At 32.9% G+C, this 20,829-nt stretch overlaps 2 protein-coding genes across 3 annotated transcripts; one reads left to right on the top strand and one right to left on the bottom strand.

The window, feature by feature from the left end:
• Nucleotides 1–10,430: 10,430 nt before the first annotated feature.
• Nucleotides 10,431–14,322, top strand: LOC106775713 (receptor-like protein kinase HSL1). Its single transcript, XM_014662869.2, has 2 exons — nt 10,431–13,236; nt 13,584–14,322. Exons 1-2 carry the CDS (start codon nt 10,626–10,628, stop codon nt 13,973–13,975), a joined length of 3,003 nt encoding a protein of 1,000 aa, XP_014518355.1. The 5' UTR covers nt 10,431–10,625; the 3' UTR covers nt 13,976–14,322.
• Nucleotides 14,323–16,891: 2,569 nt separating this feature from the next.
• Nucleotides 16,892–19,380, bottom strand: LOC106775715 (tRNA (adenine(58)-N(1))-methyltransferase catalytic subunit trmt61a). Of its 2 annotated transcripts, none has more exons than XM_014662872.2 (4): nt 19,113–19,380; nt 18,269–18,797; nt 17,519–17,763; nt 16,892–17,403 (listed from the first exon to the last, which is right to left on the bottom strand). In XM_014662872.2, exons 2-4 carry the CDS (start codon nt 18,715–18,717, stop codon nt 17,162–17,164), a joined length of 936 nt encoding a protein of 311 aa, XP_014518358.1. In that variant the 5' UTR covers nt 18,718–18,797; nt 19,113–19,380; the 3' UTR covers nt 16,892–17,161. The 2 variants fall into 2 exon arrangements, with proteins under 2 accessions (XP_014518358.1, XP_014518357.1); XM_014662871.2 differs by having other exon boundaries at nt 18,269–18,761; nt 19,113–19,378.
• Between the last annotated feature and the right edge of the window lie 1,449 nt (nt 19,381–20,829).

Raw genomic sequence — 20,829 nt, 5'->3', positions numbered from 1 at the left:
CTAGCATGTAAATCACTGTGATAAAGATGTCATCAATCACTTTATAAGCCACGTTTGAACTTGAATTCTTTTAATCATAAAGAGAGAGACAGAGAAAGTGATGATGAGTTGCATGGACTGTGAAAGTTCACCACTCTTTTACGCCACAGACCATAAATAAAGAAACAAACAGGTGTTCAGCGCAAACAAGTATGTTGATAGCGCAATAGCTCATGGAAATCATGAAGGGAAAATCTTTTCCCCTCCCTAATAATTGACTCCCAGATCGATTTCTTTATGACCTTTTCCCCTCAATTTTAGGATACTGGTGGCCTAACATATCCACATTGATAATCATCCATGATAATAAGCACTGCTAATGACGATTGATGATATCAACCTCTTGCAAAAAATTCGTTTTTCTTTTTGTCTTTCTATCACAGAAATCAATTTTCACTGACAAAATATAATGAGGAAAATATAAGTTCATCACATGCTTTTGAGTGTACTCAATTATAGCAGTGTATGGAGTACTGAGTTTGTGTATATGAAGGGTCTATAGAAGCACAGCACTGCATTATAATCTGAAGAAGTTGTCCAAAATGTGGGGACCCCACTACTGGTGTATGTCAAAAAGAAATGACATGAAGGAATCAATCCCATAACACTTTGAAGGTCTTCCATTTGTCTGTGTTTCCTCCATCGGTTACTTTGTTTGAATTTTTTTCTTAAAAAAAAAAGTAATTTTTTGTATTTATAAATAAAAAGTGAAAAATATGGAAGATATTGTTAAATAAGAATAAAAGAAAAATGGGTGTGAAAATACTCGTTTTCTTTTATACTGAAATAAGAAAGACATTAAACATTGGGTTATGGCATTTGATGAAAAGTTGGAACAAGATGGTTTTGTAGTGTAGTGGTTCGAAACACACGTGACGGGATGGATACGTTACATAGTTGCAATTCGCAAGGAACCAGACACATGCCTTGGGTATCCCTCCACCAGTCACTTCCCCATCTTCGGATGTCGTCTCTTATTCTATCTTTTTCCGAGAGGGAAAAGTCTATTTAACAATTCTTTTTTACAAATGCATACGTTATAGTATATAGTTAGTCTGTTCAAATATTTTTTTAAACATAAATTTACACAGACTAATAAAATAATAACACGTATTCTGTTATCAAAAAATTATTAAAAAGAATTGTCAAAATATGATTGTCCAATCATAAAATTATCACCACTTCTTTTAATAGTCTCTTCAAAATAGTAATTTGAGATAAAAAAGAGAGAGAGGATAAAGGAAAAACTGATGAATACGATAACTCACTTTTTTCGACGTTTTTAATCGTCTTTCGATACTGGAGTTCAACACTTCAAGGTTTAATGTGTTCAAATTTGAAAGCTGATTTGAAATCTAAATTTTGGTGTTATCCTTCATTTTAAATGTTTGGAGAATACTTTCGATCTCAAGGTGAGCTTGATAAATTATGGATAATGATATTTAGACAATATTTTTTTTGACAATATTTGAACATTAATTACGTGTCAATCTATGATTGATCAAATATTACTCCACAATCAATAATAATAATAATAATCACGTGGAGTAATTTTTTACAATGACACGTGATCAATGTTTAAGTGTTGTCAAAAAAATGTTGTCTAAATATCATTATCCATAAAATATTAAGAGCCCAATAAATATACTTTATTTATTTCTTTATTTTAAACATTTATTTATAGTTTACTTATTTTTTTTATTTTAAAATAAGTGATCTAATAATCACAGTTTAATTGTGAAAAATTAATTATATTTTGAATTTAAATTGTTTAATATTAAAATTAATTATTTTTATTCATAATCGATCTGTTTACTTTTTTGACTTTCCAGTCTTATAAGATTGTTCGCATAGATTGAAATAAAAAATAACTATATAATTTGTGATTGATGCAACGGTTATATAATATAATTCTATTAATATATTAATTATCCAAAAAAAGCTTAAATCTTTTAATCGACGTGTTTTTACACACACAAATTTGGATTCAACTTTTTTCATTAAAAAAATTAATAACTCATATTTAATAAAAAAAATATTGAAATATATGTATATATAAAAAAGAAAATAAAAGACAAAATATAAGAGAGTGTGGGTCTAAACGGTAAACATTTTCCTAAGATTATATGTCTAATTAAGTGTCTTTTATGGTAGGTTTATACTATTTAAGTGGAAGTGACGTCGTTTAGAAATTTACAACTTTTCTCTTCTATTGGTAAGTATTAATTCGATTTGAGTTGGATACTTTGATCCAAGAAAATATGCAATTTGATTTAATTTTTTATTTTATTTTTTTATTATTCGTTCGAAAAGTGCAGCAAACTATATTAATTTTTTTTTAAAACCATAAGTGTATGGTTATTATGCTTAGGGAGATAAGTTACTATGTACCTCCTTTTACTTTACCATACAAATACAATTTTATTATTTAATATAATTAATTTTCAATCACAACAATTGAAGTTACGAGATTAAATTATTTAAATACTTAACTATGCAGTACTTATGTTTGTTTCTTATTATCTTTTTTGTTGTCTTCTAATTTTTTCACGTAATAATTATAATTATATAAATTAATTAATTTTTATTAAAAAAATAGATATTAAGTGTTTCGAATATTAACTTTTCTGATTTGTACAGAATAATAAAATAGCAGATAAATATTTGTTTCACATTTTTACATTTATACAATTACAAAACTTTACATATTAATTATAGTGACTGTGAATCGAATGTCAAGAATTTTAACTTGCAACTTTTAACATTTCTCTTTGAATAATTTGTAAATATTTTATCTAATCTTTTCTATTTGAAATTAATTTCATTCTATAACTACAAGCAAATTAATGATAGTCATAGTTAAATAACGTCATTATTCTTAGTATAAAATCCTATGAAAAGTAGTAATTTTATCTGAAAAAAAAAATACTATAAAACTAATATAGAGATTAACATTTTAGTACAATTAATATGATCTTACATACACACATATATATTCTTGTATAAAAATAATTGACATTTTTTTTTCAATTTTGATTTATATTGATCTTAAAATTTTAATCATTCTATTTAGTTTTACTTTAATTGAAATAAATTTAAATTCAATTAAATATTAATTTGACTTTAGGAGTTTTTGTTTTTTTCTTGTAAAATAAACATTAACAAAATGAACTATAATTATATAAAAATATAAGCTATATTGGAAATTTAATTAATCTTTAAATCCATATACAAAAACTAAATTTGATTTCAGTTTTAGATATTATTTTATAATTAATAAATTTTAAATTTTAATTCATGGTCACTCTTATTAAAATTACATAAAAAGTATTTTTATACTTTATTATATTATTTAATTATTTCCTTCCGATCATGTAAATCAAACCTACTATAATTATTATTTTTTACTTATTTTAATACACTTTTCCTTTATTTAAACAATTTTACTTTTGAGGTTTATTCTCCATTATTTCTTGCCCTGCACCATACCAGGCAACCCTATCCAAAGAGCATTAATGTCAGGTTACCCTCAACGCTGGTTGGCCTTTTCGAGTAGAAGGAAGGGAAAACCTACAGACCTGCCATGGTTATCTTTTTCTGGAGTGTCCCTATATATGTATGTGCTATGTTTAGGCCAATGCTATCATATTTAATCATTCAAATTTCGATTTAATGAAAGAGTTACATTGTTTTCTTCAGTGGTAATTTGACTTCCAAAGTGGCAAGTGGTGTTTTTGTTCAGATTCTAATCGTAAATACGATTCTACATGTTAATGCTATAATGAATGGAGGATGGTGAGAGATTTCTTTCCATTCATTTATCATTATTCCTAAACAACCAAACAAAATCACGTGATCCAACAACATTACAAGCGATGACAAATGTACAATATTAATAAAACTAAACCCTAGAATTTGATACTAGGTAAGCAGTTCCGTTGTGAACCAATGCATGACCCTGACACTCACCCATCACTTTGACATCAAAAATGGCATCGACATCACCACCCCTTTAGACAGATTTGACACCTCTATCAAAAACGTAATTCGATAAATATCAAAATTAAAGAGATTAAAAAGCCAAATTATGATATAATTCTTTTACATATATCTTATATAATATAATGTTATCTATTGACTTATTTTAATAAACAGCATATTTTTTAAAATATATGAAAATATGAATTATTGTTGTTGAAATTTATCATATAAAATTGACTTAATTAACTTTCAATTTCTTTGTATTTGTATATGTTTAATTGAATTTTGTTAAATTTTATTCGTTTATTGAATATTTTAAATTTTAAATTTACTTTTTTTCACTAAATGAGTTATGTAATTATTATATTATGTTATTTTACATACTTGTTTTTATACATTTAAAAAATATAAGATTTTATAGTTTAAATATGTATAAATCAAGTGAACTATCTTATTTTCTATTAACCGTAATATATTTTTATATTAAATAACAAAACTTTAGCTAAAAATAAAAAATTGATTATTCAAAAGAAAAAAAAAAGTTTAAGGAGACTCTCGCAGCTTACTTAAACCTATAAAATTTGATAAAAAAAATGCAAACTTATGACTCATTTTTTCCCCATATATATGTTCCTTCACCGGCCAATGCGTCCATATTCGAATGTGCAGAAATTCCAATGAGACAATTGAAATTGTTTTCTTCATTTCACACTTTGTCAAAAATATTCCAAACTGATTGATGCATGATAAGAGAAAGAATCATGACTCGTGAAAAGGAAGCATAAACTTGTAAGTGATTGAGGGTTGGTGTGAGTTCAATTTTGATGGCGTAACCTTTCGGTTTTATAAGTGGTAGGGGCGGTTTATAGAATATGCAGTATGCATGTTTTTCTTTCCATCAACCCTGATTTATTTTCAAACCAGTACACAGAGAGATCATGCTTGGAATATATATACATATATATACAGCTAACGTTGTACTTATATTCTACAAAGAATGCTTTAAACATGTGTTGTATGTTAAACTATGTGGATAAAAGGAAGAAACATCCACAAGGATCTTCTCCAAATCTCCTTTAATTCACTAATCATGCACAGGAGTTGGCAACAAGAGGTTTCGTACGAAAAGAAGAGAAAGGCACACCAAAAAGAATTCCGAACAGTGGTTGCAAAGTAGCACTATTAGAGAGAGAGAAAGAAAGTGTGAAAATAGTGGTAGTAGAGTTGAAATATAAGACGACAATAATGTATGTATGTGTCTGGAACAGGCTAAAATGGGTTGGAACCATTACCTTTTACTGCTATACTAGGCTTTTTGTAACTTTGTCTAGCTTAATATAATGAACAAAGGGCCATGAGCATGCCTCAAAGTTTGTAAAAGCTTTAGTTATAGACCCCACAGATTTTCCCCTGGCTGCGGTGTACTCTTCTAAAAGCTTTTGCCTTTAAAGTCTCTCATAATTGTTGTTTTCTTAATGGATGATAATAGTGAGAGTGTGTGACATCTTGGGATCAGGAAAATATTTAGATGGGTTTCTGTTTGCATCCGACAAACAAAACAACATGAGAAACCTGTTACTATGTTTTCTATTTCTGATTTTATTATAAGAAAGCAGATTTTAAGTCGTCATGGACGACAACAAAGTGCTTTAATACTCTCCACTTAATTAGCCTGGACCACGACCTAGATTATTAATTTACACTATTATTGTGTATTTTGTTCATAAAGTTAAAATAAATGAGTGAATAATTAATTGATGCTCTTTCTTTCGCAACTCTTTTTTGGTCTTTGTTAAAAGTTGTGTAGTAAAATCTTACATAACGCATTACTATACACATTCACCCTTTTTACTGTTTTCTTTTTCCTTTACCAAACTTTTGAAGCATTTGAATTCGTCTTCTCTTAAATACAAAGCAGAAATATATATATATATATATATATATATATATATATATATATATATATATATATATATATATATATATATATATATATATAGATTCAAATTTTAAAACGATTAATATTTTTTTCACTATTACTTTTATTTTGATCATTTGAATATTAAAAGAAACAACTTAAATAAAATTTATTAATAATTATTAGTGATTAATGAGTTGTAACAAAGTTTTACGGATGTCATTATATTTGTACCAAAATTTCATTAATAAGTATATAATTAAATACTCATACTCATTATTTGCCAAAATCTATTAATATATATTTAGTTCTCGTTGTATATTTTACCAAACGTATCTATGGATAGAGATCTTTTTTGTCATTCCTAATGCTACTGCTATTTGTATAAAAGTAAAATTTCACAAAACATGAAAGTATAATGTAAAACGCTTTTAAATATGCTGTAATGTGTTAAAAATGACTTGCACTCTCGAATGTAACTTCCCAAATTGTGTAAGGTAATCGCTTTTTGGTATGATTTTGTATACATGCATAGATATGAGAAGCAATGGTATAAAGTGTAAAAAGACACATTTACAACCAGTCATGATTCGTTGTTCTTCCCCAGTACAAAATCATACCCTATGTTTGTTATACAATCTACCAAACCAAGGGAGAAAAAGTGGCTCGAGAGGTTTCACTCACAAAAAGTGTCTAACAGAAAGGTGCACGACAAGCACCATCACCTGTAATATCAATAATGCACACTCACAAAAAAACAAAAATAGTGACTTTTGGTTGTTTACCATTGAGTTTTCCATAATTAGAGGTGAATATTGTTATGAAATAAGATGAGTTAAAAGTCTCAAATTAACTAAACATTTTTATGATTTAAGTGTCTTTTGTTTATTGTTTTTTTATTAAACAATCTTAAACAGACATTTTGTTTTGAATTATTCAAAACTTAAAGTATAACCTCATTAATAAATCCCGAAAGATCTTAGAAATTGAAGATGAAGACACCATATGTGATAGGCGGATACTTGAAATTAAATGCTCCAAGTTCAATGAATTAAATTTTGTGATAAATGAAGATGGCTCGTTTACGGTGCATCATTATTTTATAGGCTACTAAGCTATCTCTGTAATCAACGCGATCTTCTTCCCCGAAAGAAAATGTGCAAACTCAACAACACCTTCATTTGACTACATACTCAGTTTCCAAACACAAGACCTTAATTTGAACGCCAAGGTTTCATATCCACAGTTACTACTGTCCAACAACTTCTTAAGTTTGAAACTACTTGTCACATTGGAATTTATGAGTATCCTAAGTTCCTCGTAACTTGTGTCAAACAGTCAAAGTTGAGGAAATAGATGGGAGACTTAAAAACAAAATTCTTTAACATCCTAATGTGTTTTATTTTAAAATAAATTATTTACTGCATATGATTTTAATGTGTTTTTACAAGAACATGAAAAGGATAAATTATTTTAGTTATTTTAATTTTTTTAGTGTATTGATGTTTTCACAGTAAATATACATTGTATTTAAGAAACAAAAAAAATTTAGAGTATAATATACTTTTAACAAATATTTTAAGCATAAAATATGTTATTTACGAGTTTTATACTAAAGAGAGGAATACGATATTCGTCACGAAGCATAAGTTTTTCTGACAAAAGCTCTCGAGTGTCCTAAAAATATGTTATTCTATTTTAAATTATCTTCCATTACTAAAAAAAGTTATTATGCAAGTTACAAAATTTCAAGAAGTGCTAGTAGGACTTGTTTTGTGAATTTACTTGGATGGATATGCAGTGACTTTTTTTTATTTAGGTCATGTTTAATTTAGAGGATTGATTTGCAAGAGAATAGGTGAAAGAATTTGAAGAAATTTGAAAGTGAATTGATTGTTGTTTTTTTTAGAGGAAATTTGAAAGTGAGTGCAACAGATTTTGGAGGTAGAGTTTGTAAAAATTAGTATAAAATTTAACAGATGTGACAGATAAAAAATTATTTAATTGGTAAAAATTAAAAATTATCAAAATATTTCTAGTTATAAAAATAATATAAAATAATAATGGTTAATGTTATATATAATTATAAAAATGTTTATAAGAAGAAAAAAGATAAAAGTTAATTTTTAAAATGTAAAAAAATGGTAATTTAGTAAATTAAAATTAAAATAAAAATAATAATTAAATAGGGGTAACATTGTAAAATGCTTTTTTACTCATGCAAATCTCTTCGACAAGATAGGGGATTAAACCGATTCTAAAATCTCTGTTTTAATTTAGCATCTAGTTTTTATAAGCGAACACTCCGCAAATCTGTCTTTCTGAATATCTTTAAATAGTATATCCTTTGGAGCGAATAGGGTCTAAAATATTATATTTAAAAAAATAGAATTCAATAAAATTAAATTGACTAATTCCAATAAAATATTTAAAACATTAAACAATTTATAGTAAAGAAATCAATTAATATATTAAGTGAGTGAAAATGGAGAGAATAATCAAGATGACAAAATGTAGATTGAGTAAATCAAGTTCATAAAAAAATAAAATGGCGGGTTTTTCCGACATTTGACTGAGATTGACGATATTGCTGTTTCATTGAAACATGAGACGCTTAAGAAGTGTCCATTTACGTTAAGCTCTGTCCTCCCTCTTCTCTCAGCCTAAGATATGTCCTTTCACTTTGTGTTCTTCAATCTCATCCACTGTTGCCCTTCCTAATCCAATATTTTACAACCATTATCTTCATTCTTCCATCCCTTTTTCACTTCTTTCACGCTTACAATTTTGTCCCACCTTCTGTCGCTTTTTTCTTTATTCATTCACTCCCCCAATAATACTTTGGCAAATTATTGCACTAATTGGAAGCTTCCCAAAAGATAAGAACAATATACATCTTTCAATCATATATAACAATATCAAGCACTGCTATATAATTTATAACCCTGGCCTCTTCATATTTCCTTTATCATATACACACACTATAATATTATGGGAAACTACAAATCCCAACCGATCAGATCTTATGTGTTTGATTTTGATGTCCCAATAACATAATACAAACAATAACCTTTGTTTCCAATTATTCGAGTCCAAATAGCATTTTTTCCTTCACAATGATAGATGTTTTAAAAGAAGATTACTTCAAAGTTATAAAATCTATAAAATATATGAATCCAACCTATATATTCAAAATTTTAAAATAACAAGTTTAAGATTTATGGGGTATTCAACTTTCTAGATTTTACATTTTTACTTATGAAACTTAAACTCAATTTTGAACCTAACCAATACATACTAAAAAAATTGTTTGGCTATAAGAATGCTTTGAGACTCTTAACCTTTACGTGTTGAATAAAACAAAGAGACATCAATACAAAGAATTCCATTTCTTTAATGAATACCATGAACTAGAGTCACAGACACAATTATACATATTCGCAAAAAATGTAGCTTTTTGAAACCATTAGACAACTTGAGCGTAGTGTTTGATGCCATTAAAACATTACTCAAAATTTTGTTTCGTAGAACCTCCTTCGTAATTAATATGCAATAGCATACAAGAATCTCCACTGTTGTTTGTTTTTCTTACGCAATTCTAGGTCTACAAACCATCATGATGTGTTTGTTGTAACTGGCACGGGTAATGCATCTTTTTCCCAGCGGTTCGGTCTCCAAATTCATGTTCATTGCAGAAACACTCCAGTGTTCCACTAACATTGCTTTTTCCTTTGTGGAGTGACTACAGTTACTATTTCACTGCACTTTATGAAAGTAAACGGTTGTTGCTGTTTGTTACTACATCCTTTCCTCTCTCCTTGTAGCCTGATGATAGTCACGCGTCATTATTTTCTGATTCTTTGATGCGAGATACATTATGAGAAATACAACCCTTTTCTTCATATATAGCACAATACTTGTTATGTGTTATTTTTGTCTTCTCTGACCAGACACTAATGATCAGTATAGATTACTTAAAGCATCATTTTGTTAACTCAAAGAGAACATTTTTCTACAAAAGGACTTGCACATGGTGCATCTACCTCTAACTACTAGCTCAATCAGTTTTCTTAAATATCGGCAATTAATTAGTTGACATCATTATGATGTGCTAACGAGCTTGGTAGATCTGAAAAATCACATATTGGGGATTGCAACCTTGACTCGAGGGTAATATATTTAGTATTTTGAGTACATTTGAGGACTCCCTAGTATGCCATAATTAAATTGGTACTACAACATTTATCTTCAGGATCAAATCTAGTAATCCCTCGGCCGTAGACTTCACAAAACAAACGCTACACGGCTTTTTCTCAATCGAAAACATCAGTATTCTTTTAGACAGCTTCCCAATATAGAGGTAATAATTAGTTTTAATATCTCCAACCAAATTTGTAGAACTAAATGCTGCTTTGGCTTAGTGCCTCTTTGAAAGAAAATGGAATACTTCTTTTAATGTATATTTGTATAAAAAAAAATATTTTTTAAAGAGTATTATATAATGGGTACATTGATGCTAGGTGGGTTATAGAGAGAGAGAAGAGGCAAAATGGTCCCTGGAAGCTGAAGGAAAGGAACCACAAAGAAGTTGAGTTGGAAGTTGCATTAGCAGCAAGCAGTGCAAGGAGAAGAAGACGAAAGCAGCATTGTAAGTGTTAGTGAACTGAAAACAAAACCAAACAACAAAATGTCTCTGCTTCCTCTGTTCTTTCTCTTCACCGTGCTTCTCCTCCAAAATCACTTCTTCATCTCTGCTCTCAACCAAGACGGTTTATATCTGTACCAATGGAAGCAATCCCTCGACGACCCCGACTCGTCTCTGGCGTCCTGGAACAACCGCGACACCACCCCATGCAACTGGGCCGGCGTCACATGCGGCCCAAATAGCAGCGCCGTCACTTCACTCGACCTCTCCAACTTCAACGTTGCAGGCCCATTCTCCGCCAACTTCCTCTGCCGCCTCCCCAACCTCACCTCCATCATCCTCTTCAACAACTCCATCAACCAAACCCTCCCCCTCCAAATATCCCTCTGCACCCCTCTCCTCCACCTTGACCTTTCCCAGAACCTCCTCACCGGCACCCTCCCCCATACACTCCCCCTCCTCCCCAGCCTCCGCTACCTTGACCTCACCGGAAACAACTTCTCCGGCCCCATTCCCCCCTCCTTTGGAACCTTCCAGAACCTCCAAACCCTCTCCCTCGTATTCAACCTCCTTGACGACGTCTTTCCGCCTTCTCTCTTCAATATCACCTCCCTTAAAACTCTCAACCTCTCCTATAACCCCTTCCACCCTTCCCCCATTCCTCACTCCATCGGCAACCTCACCAATCTGGAGACGCTCTGGCTCAGCGCCTGCAATCTCGAGGGCCCCATTCCCGACTCCGTCGGGAACCTCAAAAACCTTCGCGTCTTGGATTTGACCTTCAACAACCTCTATGGACCCATCCCTAGTTCGCTCACTCGCGTCACCACTCTCAAGCAGATTGAGTTGTACAACAACTCGCTCTCCGGTGAATTGCCTAGAGGAATCTCCAACCTCACTTCGTTGCGGCTCTTTGATGTTTCCATGAACCATTTGAGCGGGAGCATTCCCGATGAGCTGTGTCGTCTACCTCTCGAGAGTCTCAACCTCTATGAGAACGGTTTCACCGGGGAGTTGCCGCCGAGTATTGCTGACTCGCCCAACCTCTATGAGCTGAGGTTGTTCGGGAACAAACTCACCGGGTCATTGCCGGACAGTTTAGGGAAGTCCGGTCCTTTGAGGTGGCTTGACGTTTCCACCAACCGTTTCTCCGGTGGGATTCCGGCGAGCCTCTGTGATCACGGCGAGTTGGAGGAGATGTTGATGCTCGGGAACCAGTTCTCCGGGGAGATACCGGCGAGTTTGGGCTCGTGTCGGAGCTTGACGCGTGTGAGGTTGGGTAAGAACCGGTTGTCCGGCGAGGTTCCGGCGGGTATGTGGGGCCTTCCGCATGTGTATTTTCTTGAACTGATGAGTAACTCGTTTAGTGGCTCTATTGCGAGGACCATTGGTGGGGCGAGGAATTTGTCGTCGTTGATTCTGACGAAGAACAATTTCTCGGGTGTGATCCCCGAGGAGATTGGGTGGTTGGAGAATCTTCAAGAATTTTCTGGTGGTGATAACAGGCTCAGTGGGTCGTTGCCTGGGAGTATTGTGAATCTCGGGCAGCTTGGCACTCTTGATCTTCACAACAATATGTTATCCGGGGAGCTCCCCAAGGAGATTCAGTCGTGGAAGAAACTGAATGACTTGAATTTGGCTAATAATGTGATTGGTGGGGAGATTCCTGATGGAATAGGCAGTTTGACTGTGTTGAATTTTCTTGATCTTTCCAACAATCAATTTTCTGGGAATGTTCCTACGGCGTTGCAGAATTTGAAGCTCAATCAGCTCAATCTGTCTTATAATAGGCTTTCTGGAAAGCTTCCCCCACTGCTGGCCAAGGATATGTACAGGGCTAGTTTTATTGGCAATCCTGGCTTGTGCGGGGATTTCAAAGGTTTGTGTGATGGCAAAAATGGGGATAAGGGTAAGGGTTTTGTGTGGATTCTGCGAGCTATTTTTATAGTTGCCACTTTGGTGTTTGTCGTCGGTGTTGTCTGGTTTTACTTAAGGTACAAGAATTTCAAGAATGCCGAGAGATCTGTTGATAAATCAAAGTGGACTTTGATGTCGTTTCATAAACTGGGTTTCAGCGAAGATGAGATCTTGAATTGCCTGGATGAAGATAATGTGATAGGAAGTGGGTCTTCCGGGAAGGTTTACAAGGTTGTGTTGACCAGCGGGGAAGTGGTTGCCGTGAAGAAGATATGGGGCGGCGTCAAGAAGGAAATAGAAAGTGGAGATGTGGAGAGGGGTCAATTTCATCAAGACAGTGCTTTTGACGCAGAGGTTGAAACTTTGGGCAAAATTAGGCACAAGAACATTGTCAAACTGTGGTGTTGCTGCACTACTAGGGACAGCAAGCTATTGGTTTATGAGTATATGCCGAATGGTAGCCTAGGTGATTTACTGCATAGCAATAAAGGAGGGTTGTTGGACTGGCCAACTAGGTATAAGATAGCTGTTGATGCTGCAGAAGGCCTCTCTTATTTGCATCACGACTGTGTTCCTTCAATTGTTCATAGAGATGTGAAATCTAATAACATCTTGTTGGATGGGGACTTCGGTGCAAGGGTGGCAGATTTTGGAGTAGCTAAGGTAGTTGATGCCACCGGGAAAGGAACTAAATCCATGTCTGTTATAGCTGGGTCATGTGGATACATAGCACCAGGTTTGCAGAATTTTTATCATTTATTTCCAGTTTTTCTTGACGTTCAATCATATTTTGATAGATATGTGATACAATTAAGTATGGTGCCAGTTCTGCTTAACACCCACTAATCACTGCTATCATATATTAATTTGAGAAACCTTTAAATATAAAGTTAAGTCTATAAGTATACGGAGAAGATTTATGCCCACAGAAACAATGCGAATGAATTATACCAATTTTAATCGGAAAATTGTGCTTTGTATCAAATGGTTTCTTTTGCTTAGGAAGTTGTCATTTCGTTATTTTATTTTTTACGATAATGATCAGTTTCATAGTCAAACTGATATGATTCTTTCCTTGTGCAGAATATGCGTACACACTGAGAGTGAATGAGAAGAGTGATATATATAGCTTTGGTGTTGTCGTACTTGAGTTGGTTACTGGAAGGAGACCCATTGACCCTGACTTTGGGGAAAAAGACTTGGTTATGTGGGCGTGCACCACCTTGGATCAGAAAGGCGTGGAACATGTGATTGACTCGAGGCTTGATTCTTGTTTCAAAGAAGAAATTTGCAAGGTCCTCAACATTGGCCTCATGTGCACCAGTCCTCTTCCAATCAACCGGCCTGCGATGAGAAGAGTGGTGAAGATGTTACAAGAGGTGGGCACAGAGAACCTAACGAAAGCAGCCAAGAAAGAAGGAAAGTTGTCCCCATATTACTATGACGACGGGTCTGATCATGGAAGTCTTGCTTAGTTCAAGTTCTTGGAGCGGGAGCGGAAAGGTCTAATCTTTTCTTTAACTTAACAGAGCCAAATTCCCCCTGGCTGCAAAAGGGGACATAAATTTTTTGGGGGTTGAAAGAAGAAAGTTCAAGTTTTTGCCCTCCGAAGTTGTTTGACATCGAAGCGCGTCCCTACAAGGTTCAAATGGGTGTCTGCATTAATTTCTCTTGTATATTCAAAAAACCATATTCTGACTGTTAAAGATTAGAATAGACGTGACCGGTCTCTGGTGTGGGTCAGGTGAATGTTTGAATGGTAAAATGGATCAAAATTGTAATAGAAAATCAGTTCTATAGTAATTTGGGTTAACTTCAATCATGTGATGGAAAAATTATCACCGGGTTGGGGGAATCTGTATCTGCATCATTCTTAAATGCTTGTAATTCTGTGGATGTTCCCGCATAAAGATTTACTTGTGGTGGCAGTGGTGTGAAATATGAGCAGGGTACAGCGATGGGAATTGAGTTAATGAGGTGGCTGGACAGACCTGTCCTTTCGTGGGCCATCTTGTTTAATTGCAGGTTCCATCTATTTGTCATGCCTATTACCAGTACATAAGATAAATGATGATGGGCTATGAATGTAGCAGAATTTGTATAATCATCACTGCATTACAATACTCATCTTTTAGCTCATCAATTCAGCAGCATTGGGTACTACCCTCTTCAGATCTCTGTAAAAAGTAGTTGTACTAACCTACACTAAGATACAACGCTGGATAACTCAGTTTTTAAGCTTTTCCTTTTTAGTTGTGCAGAATGCAACACGATTCACACACCCCTTTCTACATTATAAAACTAAACAATTAAAAAAACTAGAATTTATTTTAACTCAGTAAATAATTAATTGCTTTCTTATATTTTTTTAAAGCGTAATGAAATAAAGAACTAAAAAAATTTAAAATAATAAGTTAAATCAGTTAACTTAAAGTATTTCATGTTAATTATTATTGTTTTATTTTATATATAATCCTCCGAAAAGAACATGAGTTGAGTGGCTCCTCAAAGTGTTGACCGTGGGTAATACTAATAAATGAGTGGTAAATGCAAGACAAGTGATGAGTCATAAATGGTTGGCCTATAAGTAAGCCACCTGTCCAATCAAGGACCAAGTGAAGCAGTTATTTTAAATTTTATTTGGCTACTCTGTTTCCATTCGATAAAGGAATGAAAAGAAAATTAATTAATCATATTACACAATAATTTATCAAAACGCAAATTAAGAAAGAATAAAATTCATTTTGGAAAGTAATTAGTTAGCAAGGAATGTATGGAACAAAAACTATTTTTTTTAAATAATAAAATTTGTTGAAACAGTGTTAAAATGTTTATTTTTTTACGTCAGAATTTAGCAAGGCTAAAGGCTATTAAAAAAAATGGAAATATTTAAAAGTGGATTTGCACATAAGATAATAGTATTTTAATATATTTATTAATATCTTTAGGTATTGTTAGTTTAAAAAGCAAATATTTACATCATTCCCAAAGGGTAAAATGGGAAATTACTTTTATGTGGGTGCAGAAGGAAATGTATGGAAGTGGGGCTAGTGAAAAGACATTTTTGTATTTATTGAAAAATAATCATAATCCTACTTTTCTTTCTTCTCACCGACATGGTTCTCCTTTCTCTACCAGAGTAGTAGCCACATCCCAATACACCATCATCCATCCCTATACATTCTAAATTACTTGTTTTTCAATGAAAAAGTAGAAATACGTTACGGAATGTATTAAAAAAAATTAACATATTCCGGATTATGAAATTTAACAAGTTTTTCTATTGATAAATATTAATGGGTACGATCTTAGTGAAAAGAATTGAATTTATTATCTCTTTTAAACCTTTCAAACTAATCTTATATCTTATAAATATTACTAAAAGAATTGAACTTACAATCTCTCAATTGTTTTTTATTTTTACAATTAACTCAATCTTCTAACCTCTGTAAAATTAAACAAGTGAACAGCTCAAGCTCAGTAGTAAGATCAGGACCAAACGTCACAATACCAAGCCTAAATACTTTAATAACTCTGATTGCAGTGTTAAAAACATAATGAAGTAAACGATGATAGGGATAAGGGCAAAGTAGTATTTTCCAAGTCATTAGAATTTCTAAGATCCGCTTCTCAGTTGTGTGACGTATCCCTTAAGACTACGGACATTACTATTCTTACAAGAGTCTCTTCATAAAATAAAGGGAAGAATTATCCAACATCTCTGTTATCTTTGTTTTTGTTTTTGTTTTTTGTTTTTTTTTTTTTCTGTTGGAGGAAGCCTGTAAAATAGGCATTGCATATTTCAGAATATACTTTCAGGATATGAAAATACATTCCGAATTCCGAAATGCATAGTCCAGAATATATACTTTTAAACAGCAGGGTGCAAGGGATGCCGCCGCTGCTGCTATGGGAGAGGAAGGAGAATGCTGATACAATAATTGAAAAAGAAAGAGAATGTTATTTGTATTTGGTTTAGAAAATATTATAATTTCATTTCCATTGTATTTGGTTTATAGAAAAAGGGATAAAAGAAAGGATTTAAATTTAATTTTGTTTAATTACAAATTTAGAGGAAATTAAAAGTTATTTATAGTTTTAAAACAGTGCTAACTATTTTACTTTAAAATGTTATTTTAATTCTGATCGACTTCTCTATTTCTTCCACTGAAAAGGATAATATATGCTAATTAGATATATAATGCATTCTAACTATAAAACATCACAACATTATTCTGGCTGCTATTCCTAATTCTGCAAGCTCAAAACTCTAATACAAAGTGTTATCTTAAAAAGAGTACAGGGAAAAGTGTTCAGTTTTTTACTCTCAGCATACTGTATACAGCTACATAAAGACAATGTCCAAACATGAAATTCTCACGCAATAGGAATGAGCAAATCAATCAATAGTGACAAGTCTTTTGCCACTTTGCTGAAGCAATGTAAATATGTTAAGAAACTTGGATCCATCTAAATATTTGTAAAGAATATGAAGAAGCACAAATTAGCCACTAATGATTACTAATCTGCAAAGAGGTAGGCCTTACTTGTAGCAAGGCATGGGATGATAATCATACCGAATTGTAACAAACAAAAACAATCCCTGCATGAGGCTCTATATGAAAGGAGATACAAAATTGTGATGGACATGACAAAACTCTTCATGAGAAGCATTTGACTCTTGCAAATGTCAAATAGCCTGTGTGACCTCGAGCGTCACCACAAGGTCTAGCCATGACAGAAGAAATAGAAGGACTGCTACTGAGTACAAAGCTTCCATCAGAGCATTGTCTCCTCTTCTTAGGAACAGAGCCATTAGAACCATCACCATCCCCACTTATGCTTTGCATTTTCTCTTCCCGAACTTCATACGTGCGTAAAAGCACCTCAAATGTCCTTATGTCTTTGTACACAGGCAAAAATTTACATGGATATTCTATCAGTCTAATTCAAGCACACAAAGATAATGAACTTAGGAAAATATAGAGGGGGACAGAGAGAAGAAAATGCAAAACTACCTGTGAAGCGGGTTTGGAGTGTTTCACATGTTCGTTGTACTTGCTCGATACAAGGAGAGAAAGAGCATAATGTGCCATCATGTCTCAACACCTTTGCAGCTGAAGGAATGGTAAGCCAAGGTTGAGGTAGATCCAAAAATACAGAGTCAGCCATGCCTGTAAAATCATCAGGGAATCCTTCACCCTGAATGTCCCTAACCTTCACCGTAACTAAGCTGCTTAGACCTGTTTTCTCAAAATCAGCCCTACCAGGATGACAAAATTAAGTGAATATATTATGATACAGGAAATATTCAACATAACCTCTAGAATAAAAAAAGAGTAATTTTGCAGGGCAAAATTATACATTGGTTTCTAGGTAGAGATCCTACAAAGCTAGATCCGGCAGACAAGAATCATTGTAAGATCTAAGAGCATACCACCGAAATATCAAGTAGAATCAGAAGATAGCACTTTGAATAACGAACTATAGAGTCTCTAAACATCTTGCCTACGATTTCATAAGAATAATAAAACCACGGTGCAAAGCTAATAAAACAAGCTTAAATTTCATCCACGGCCAAAGTAATGTTTTAATTGCTGTCATCTTATTACATGTCAGCACACCATTCTGGATGATAGTGAAAATAGATCCATAGAAGAAAGCCAGAAGAAGCAGGAGAAAGCAACAGACAAATATGCTCATATCAAACATCATACTATGTCAATTTCTATGTAGAAAATCACATTATTTCTTCCTTATTTTTTTACCTAGCTAATTCGGCCCTTTGTTCATGGAAATCAAAGGTATTGACGTGTCCTGAAGGAGCAACAGCTCTTGCAAGTGAAGTAGTCAAAGATCCGCTACCAGTCCCAGATTCAAGAACCACACAACCAGGAACAATCTCCAAGTATGTGATAACAAAACTAATATCCGCAATATAGAGAATCTGAGTCCTGTGGTTTAATACCAGAGTCCACAATTCTGGTGTGGGAGCTAACAAGTACACAAAACCACCCTTACTACTGAATACTTTAGACCCAAACTGTTTTCCTATCCAATCCGAATGTTTAAAAACACCAAAACGATTCTGCAGGACCGAACCTTCACACACAGTAACAGCCTTCATGCTTTCATGTTTTTCATAAACAATAACCAAATCGCCATCACTAATGGATCGGTTAAATGATAACTTTTTTGCAGGATGGCAGGCCAACATCTTAGAAGTCTTCAAGTCTTGAAGTAGTCAAAAAACACAATTCTCTGATAACCAAAAAGAGAGAACCAATAACATGTCATCTGTAGTGAAAGTTTTAGCACTCAAATCAATGTCGAAGACAACATCAACGAAAATCCTATGCATTCTATTAGGCCCAAAACAATACACAGAAAAGAAAACTGCAGCACAAAACTTATTAAAGTAAAAGACAACGATGAAAGTTTGACCAACCCTGAACAAAAAAAATAAATAAAAATCTGTGTTTTCCAAACATAACTTTGACATAGAGAAATTTAGGATAAAAGAAGAGACAAATATAAGTGACAAGAATTGCGACACATTGTTTGGCATGTAGCAAGTAGAAACAGCGAGAATGAATGGGGGCTGGAACGAACCAGGTATGTGAGTTCAGGAAGGTTTAATCTTTGTTCGCAAAGTAGAAAACTTGTGCGTCCTTCTTGGTGTTGAAGAAATTGGTTACGCCACCGGTGACAGTTTCGAAGCTTTCCCTGTGTTTCATGAGCCGATAACGCCACTGAGTTATACCAAGGGTTTTAATTTAACCTAAAGGCCCAATCATCAAAATAATAAAACCTATTGCTGTTCATCTCATGGCACAGACATCATAATAAACCCTCCCATCCAATTCAATTTAAACAGCCTACAATTTATTTGATTAATATTTTATTTTTAGTTTAAATTCTACCAAAACGAAAGTGTTTAGTTTTCTTTTTACAAAATATAATGTCAATTTCTCAACTTGGAGAGAGGACGATAACGTGGGCTGAGTACTTCTGTTTCGGCCCGGCCCATATTTGGTTTATAAAAATGATCGAATCTGTTGTCTTGCATAAAAAAAATATGAATTAATTTTTTAATTTTTAGTGTGCGAGTTTGTGGATCCTTGCAAGTCGCATAAAAAAAATTCTTTATTATTTTCATTTTCTATTATAGTTGGTAAAATACTAGGATGTGTACTTTTAATAAATTTATGTCTATTTAATTAAATTAGAATAAATAATTAATTATATAAGTTTTCTTTAAAATAATTTTATTTTTATTTTTTTTTTAAAAAATGATTTTGAATTAGACTTAAAATAATAGAAAAAATACGAATGCAAGTTTGAAAACAATTAAAATAAAATGCCGGGCCTAATAAATATTTTCTATGGGCAGCATTTTGAGCATGCCACCTGTTGAACACTAGAGATTCCTCCTTCAACTTTGATGATACATGTCTGATCTGACCTTGTATCATGCACTCATTATTGAACATGTTGGATTTTAGTTTCGAAGATAGAGCATGATGTTATGACAGCTACCAGGGCAATACTAATACTGTTACTATTAATATTATTACTACCACTTTATCGCTTCTTTCTTTCTCATAACCTCACTCAACATATCCTTCCACCAAATCCAGCAACCAGATTCTGGGTTGCCTGATTACAAAAATAATACAAGTTGAACATGAAGCATCACGAGAGATTCATTACATCTCACACCATTAATTGGTGGGCCTTCTCGGAGCTACGAGCCAAGCCCAACATCATCATGAAGACACAATGGGCCCCAACCTAGGTTTCTCACCAATTTTGTGGTTTCCATTACTGGCCTGTAGCCTTATAGCTATGTTTATGGCGGGAAATCTCTTCATTCCACTTCACTTCATACCATTCTTTCTCTTATTATTGTTATTCTATTATTATCACTTTCTTAAAAGCATCTTCTTTTGTTGTTATTTTTTTTTTACTATTAGTATTATCTCTGTCAATTGTTATTACTGTTCAATTTGAAAGAGAGTTCAGATATTTCATTCTCGTACCTTTCTTTGTGTATAATAATACAGATCCTTGTTCTTGAAAGTGAAAAAATTGTTTTAATAATACTGTTTTTCTAATAATGAAAAACACTACATTGAATGTATATGTGTTTTTTTTTTAATGAATTTCTTAAAGTATTTTGTCTCCTTGAAAATAAAACATGTGATTAGTTTCTCTATTTTTGAATTTAAAATGTTTAGTTTTAAAGGAGAACACTACTTTGATGTTTTAAATTAACAATTTTCTAAACTTGTACGTACCCAAATGGAAACACACAATTGTGTACGCT

This window comes from Vigna radiata, chromosome 10 (assembly GCF_000741045.1).
Source record: "Vigna radiata var. radiata cultivar VC1973A chromosome 10, Vradiata_ver6, whole genome shotgun sequence".
In the NCBI taxonomy this organism is placed as follows: domain Eukaryota; kingdom Viridiplantae; phylum Streptophyta; class Magnoliopsida; order Fabales; family Fabaceae; genus Vigna; species Vigna radiata.
This window is presented reverse-complemented; position numbering and strand designations above follow the sequence as displayed.

Bases quoted from the DNA above. Each gene is read 5' to 3' on its own strand.
- LOC106775713 (XM_014662869.2), top strand. From the start codon at position 10,626: ATGTCTCTGCTTCCTCTGTTCTTTCTCTTCACCGTGCTTCTCCTCCAA. The intron at 13,237-13,583 runs GTTTGCAGAATT...TTCCTTGTGCAG, and splicing joins ATGTGGATACATAGCACCAG to AATATGCGTACACACTGAGA.
- LOC106775715 (XM_014662872.2), bottom strand. From the start codon at position 18,717: ATGTTGGCCTGCCATCCTGCAAAAAAGTTATCATTTAACCGATCCATT. The intron at 17,764-18,268 runs GTAAAAAAATAA...TCATCCTGGTAG, and splicing joins CAAAGGGCCGAATTAGCTAG to GGCTGATTTTGAGAAAACAG. The intron at 17,404-17,518 runs GTAGTTTTGCAT...CTGTGTACAAAG, and splicing joins ACTCCAAACCCGCTTCACAG to ACATAAGGACATTTGAGGTG.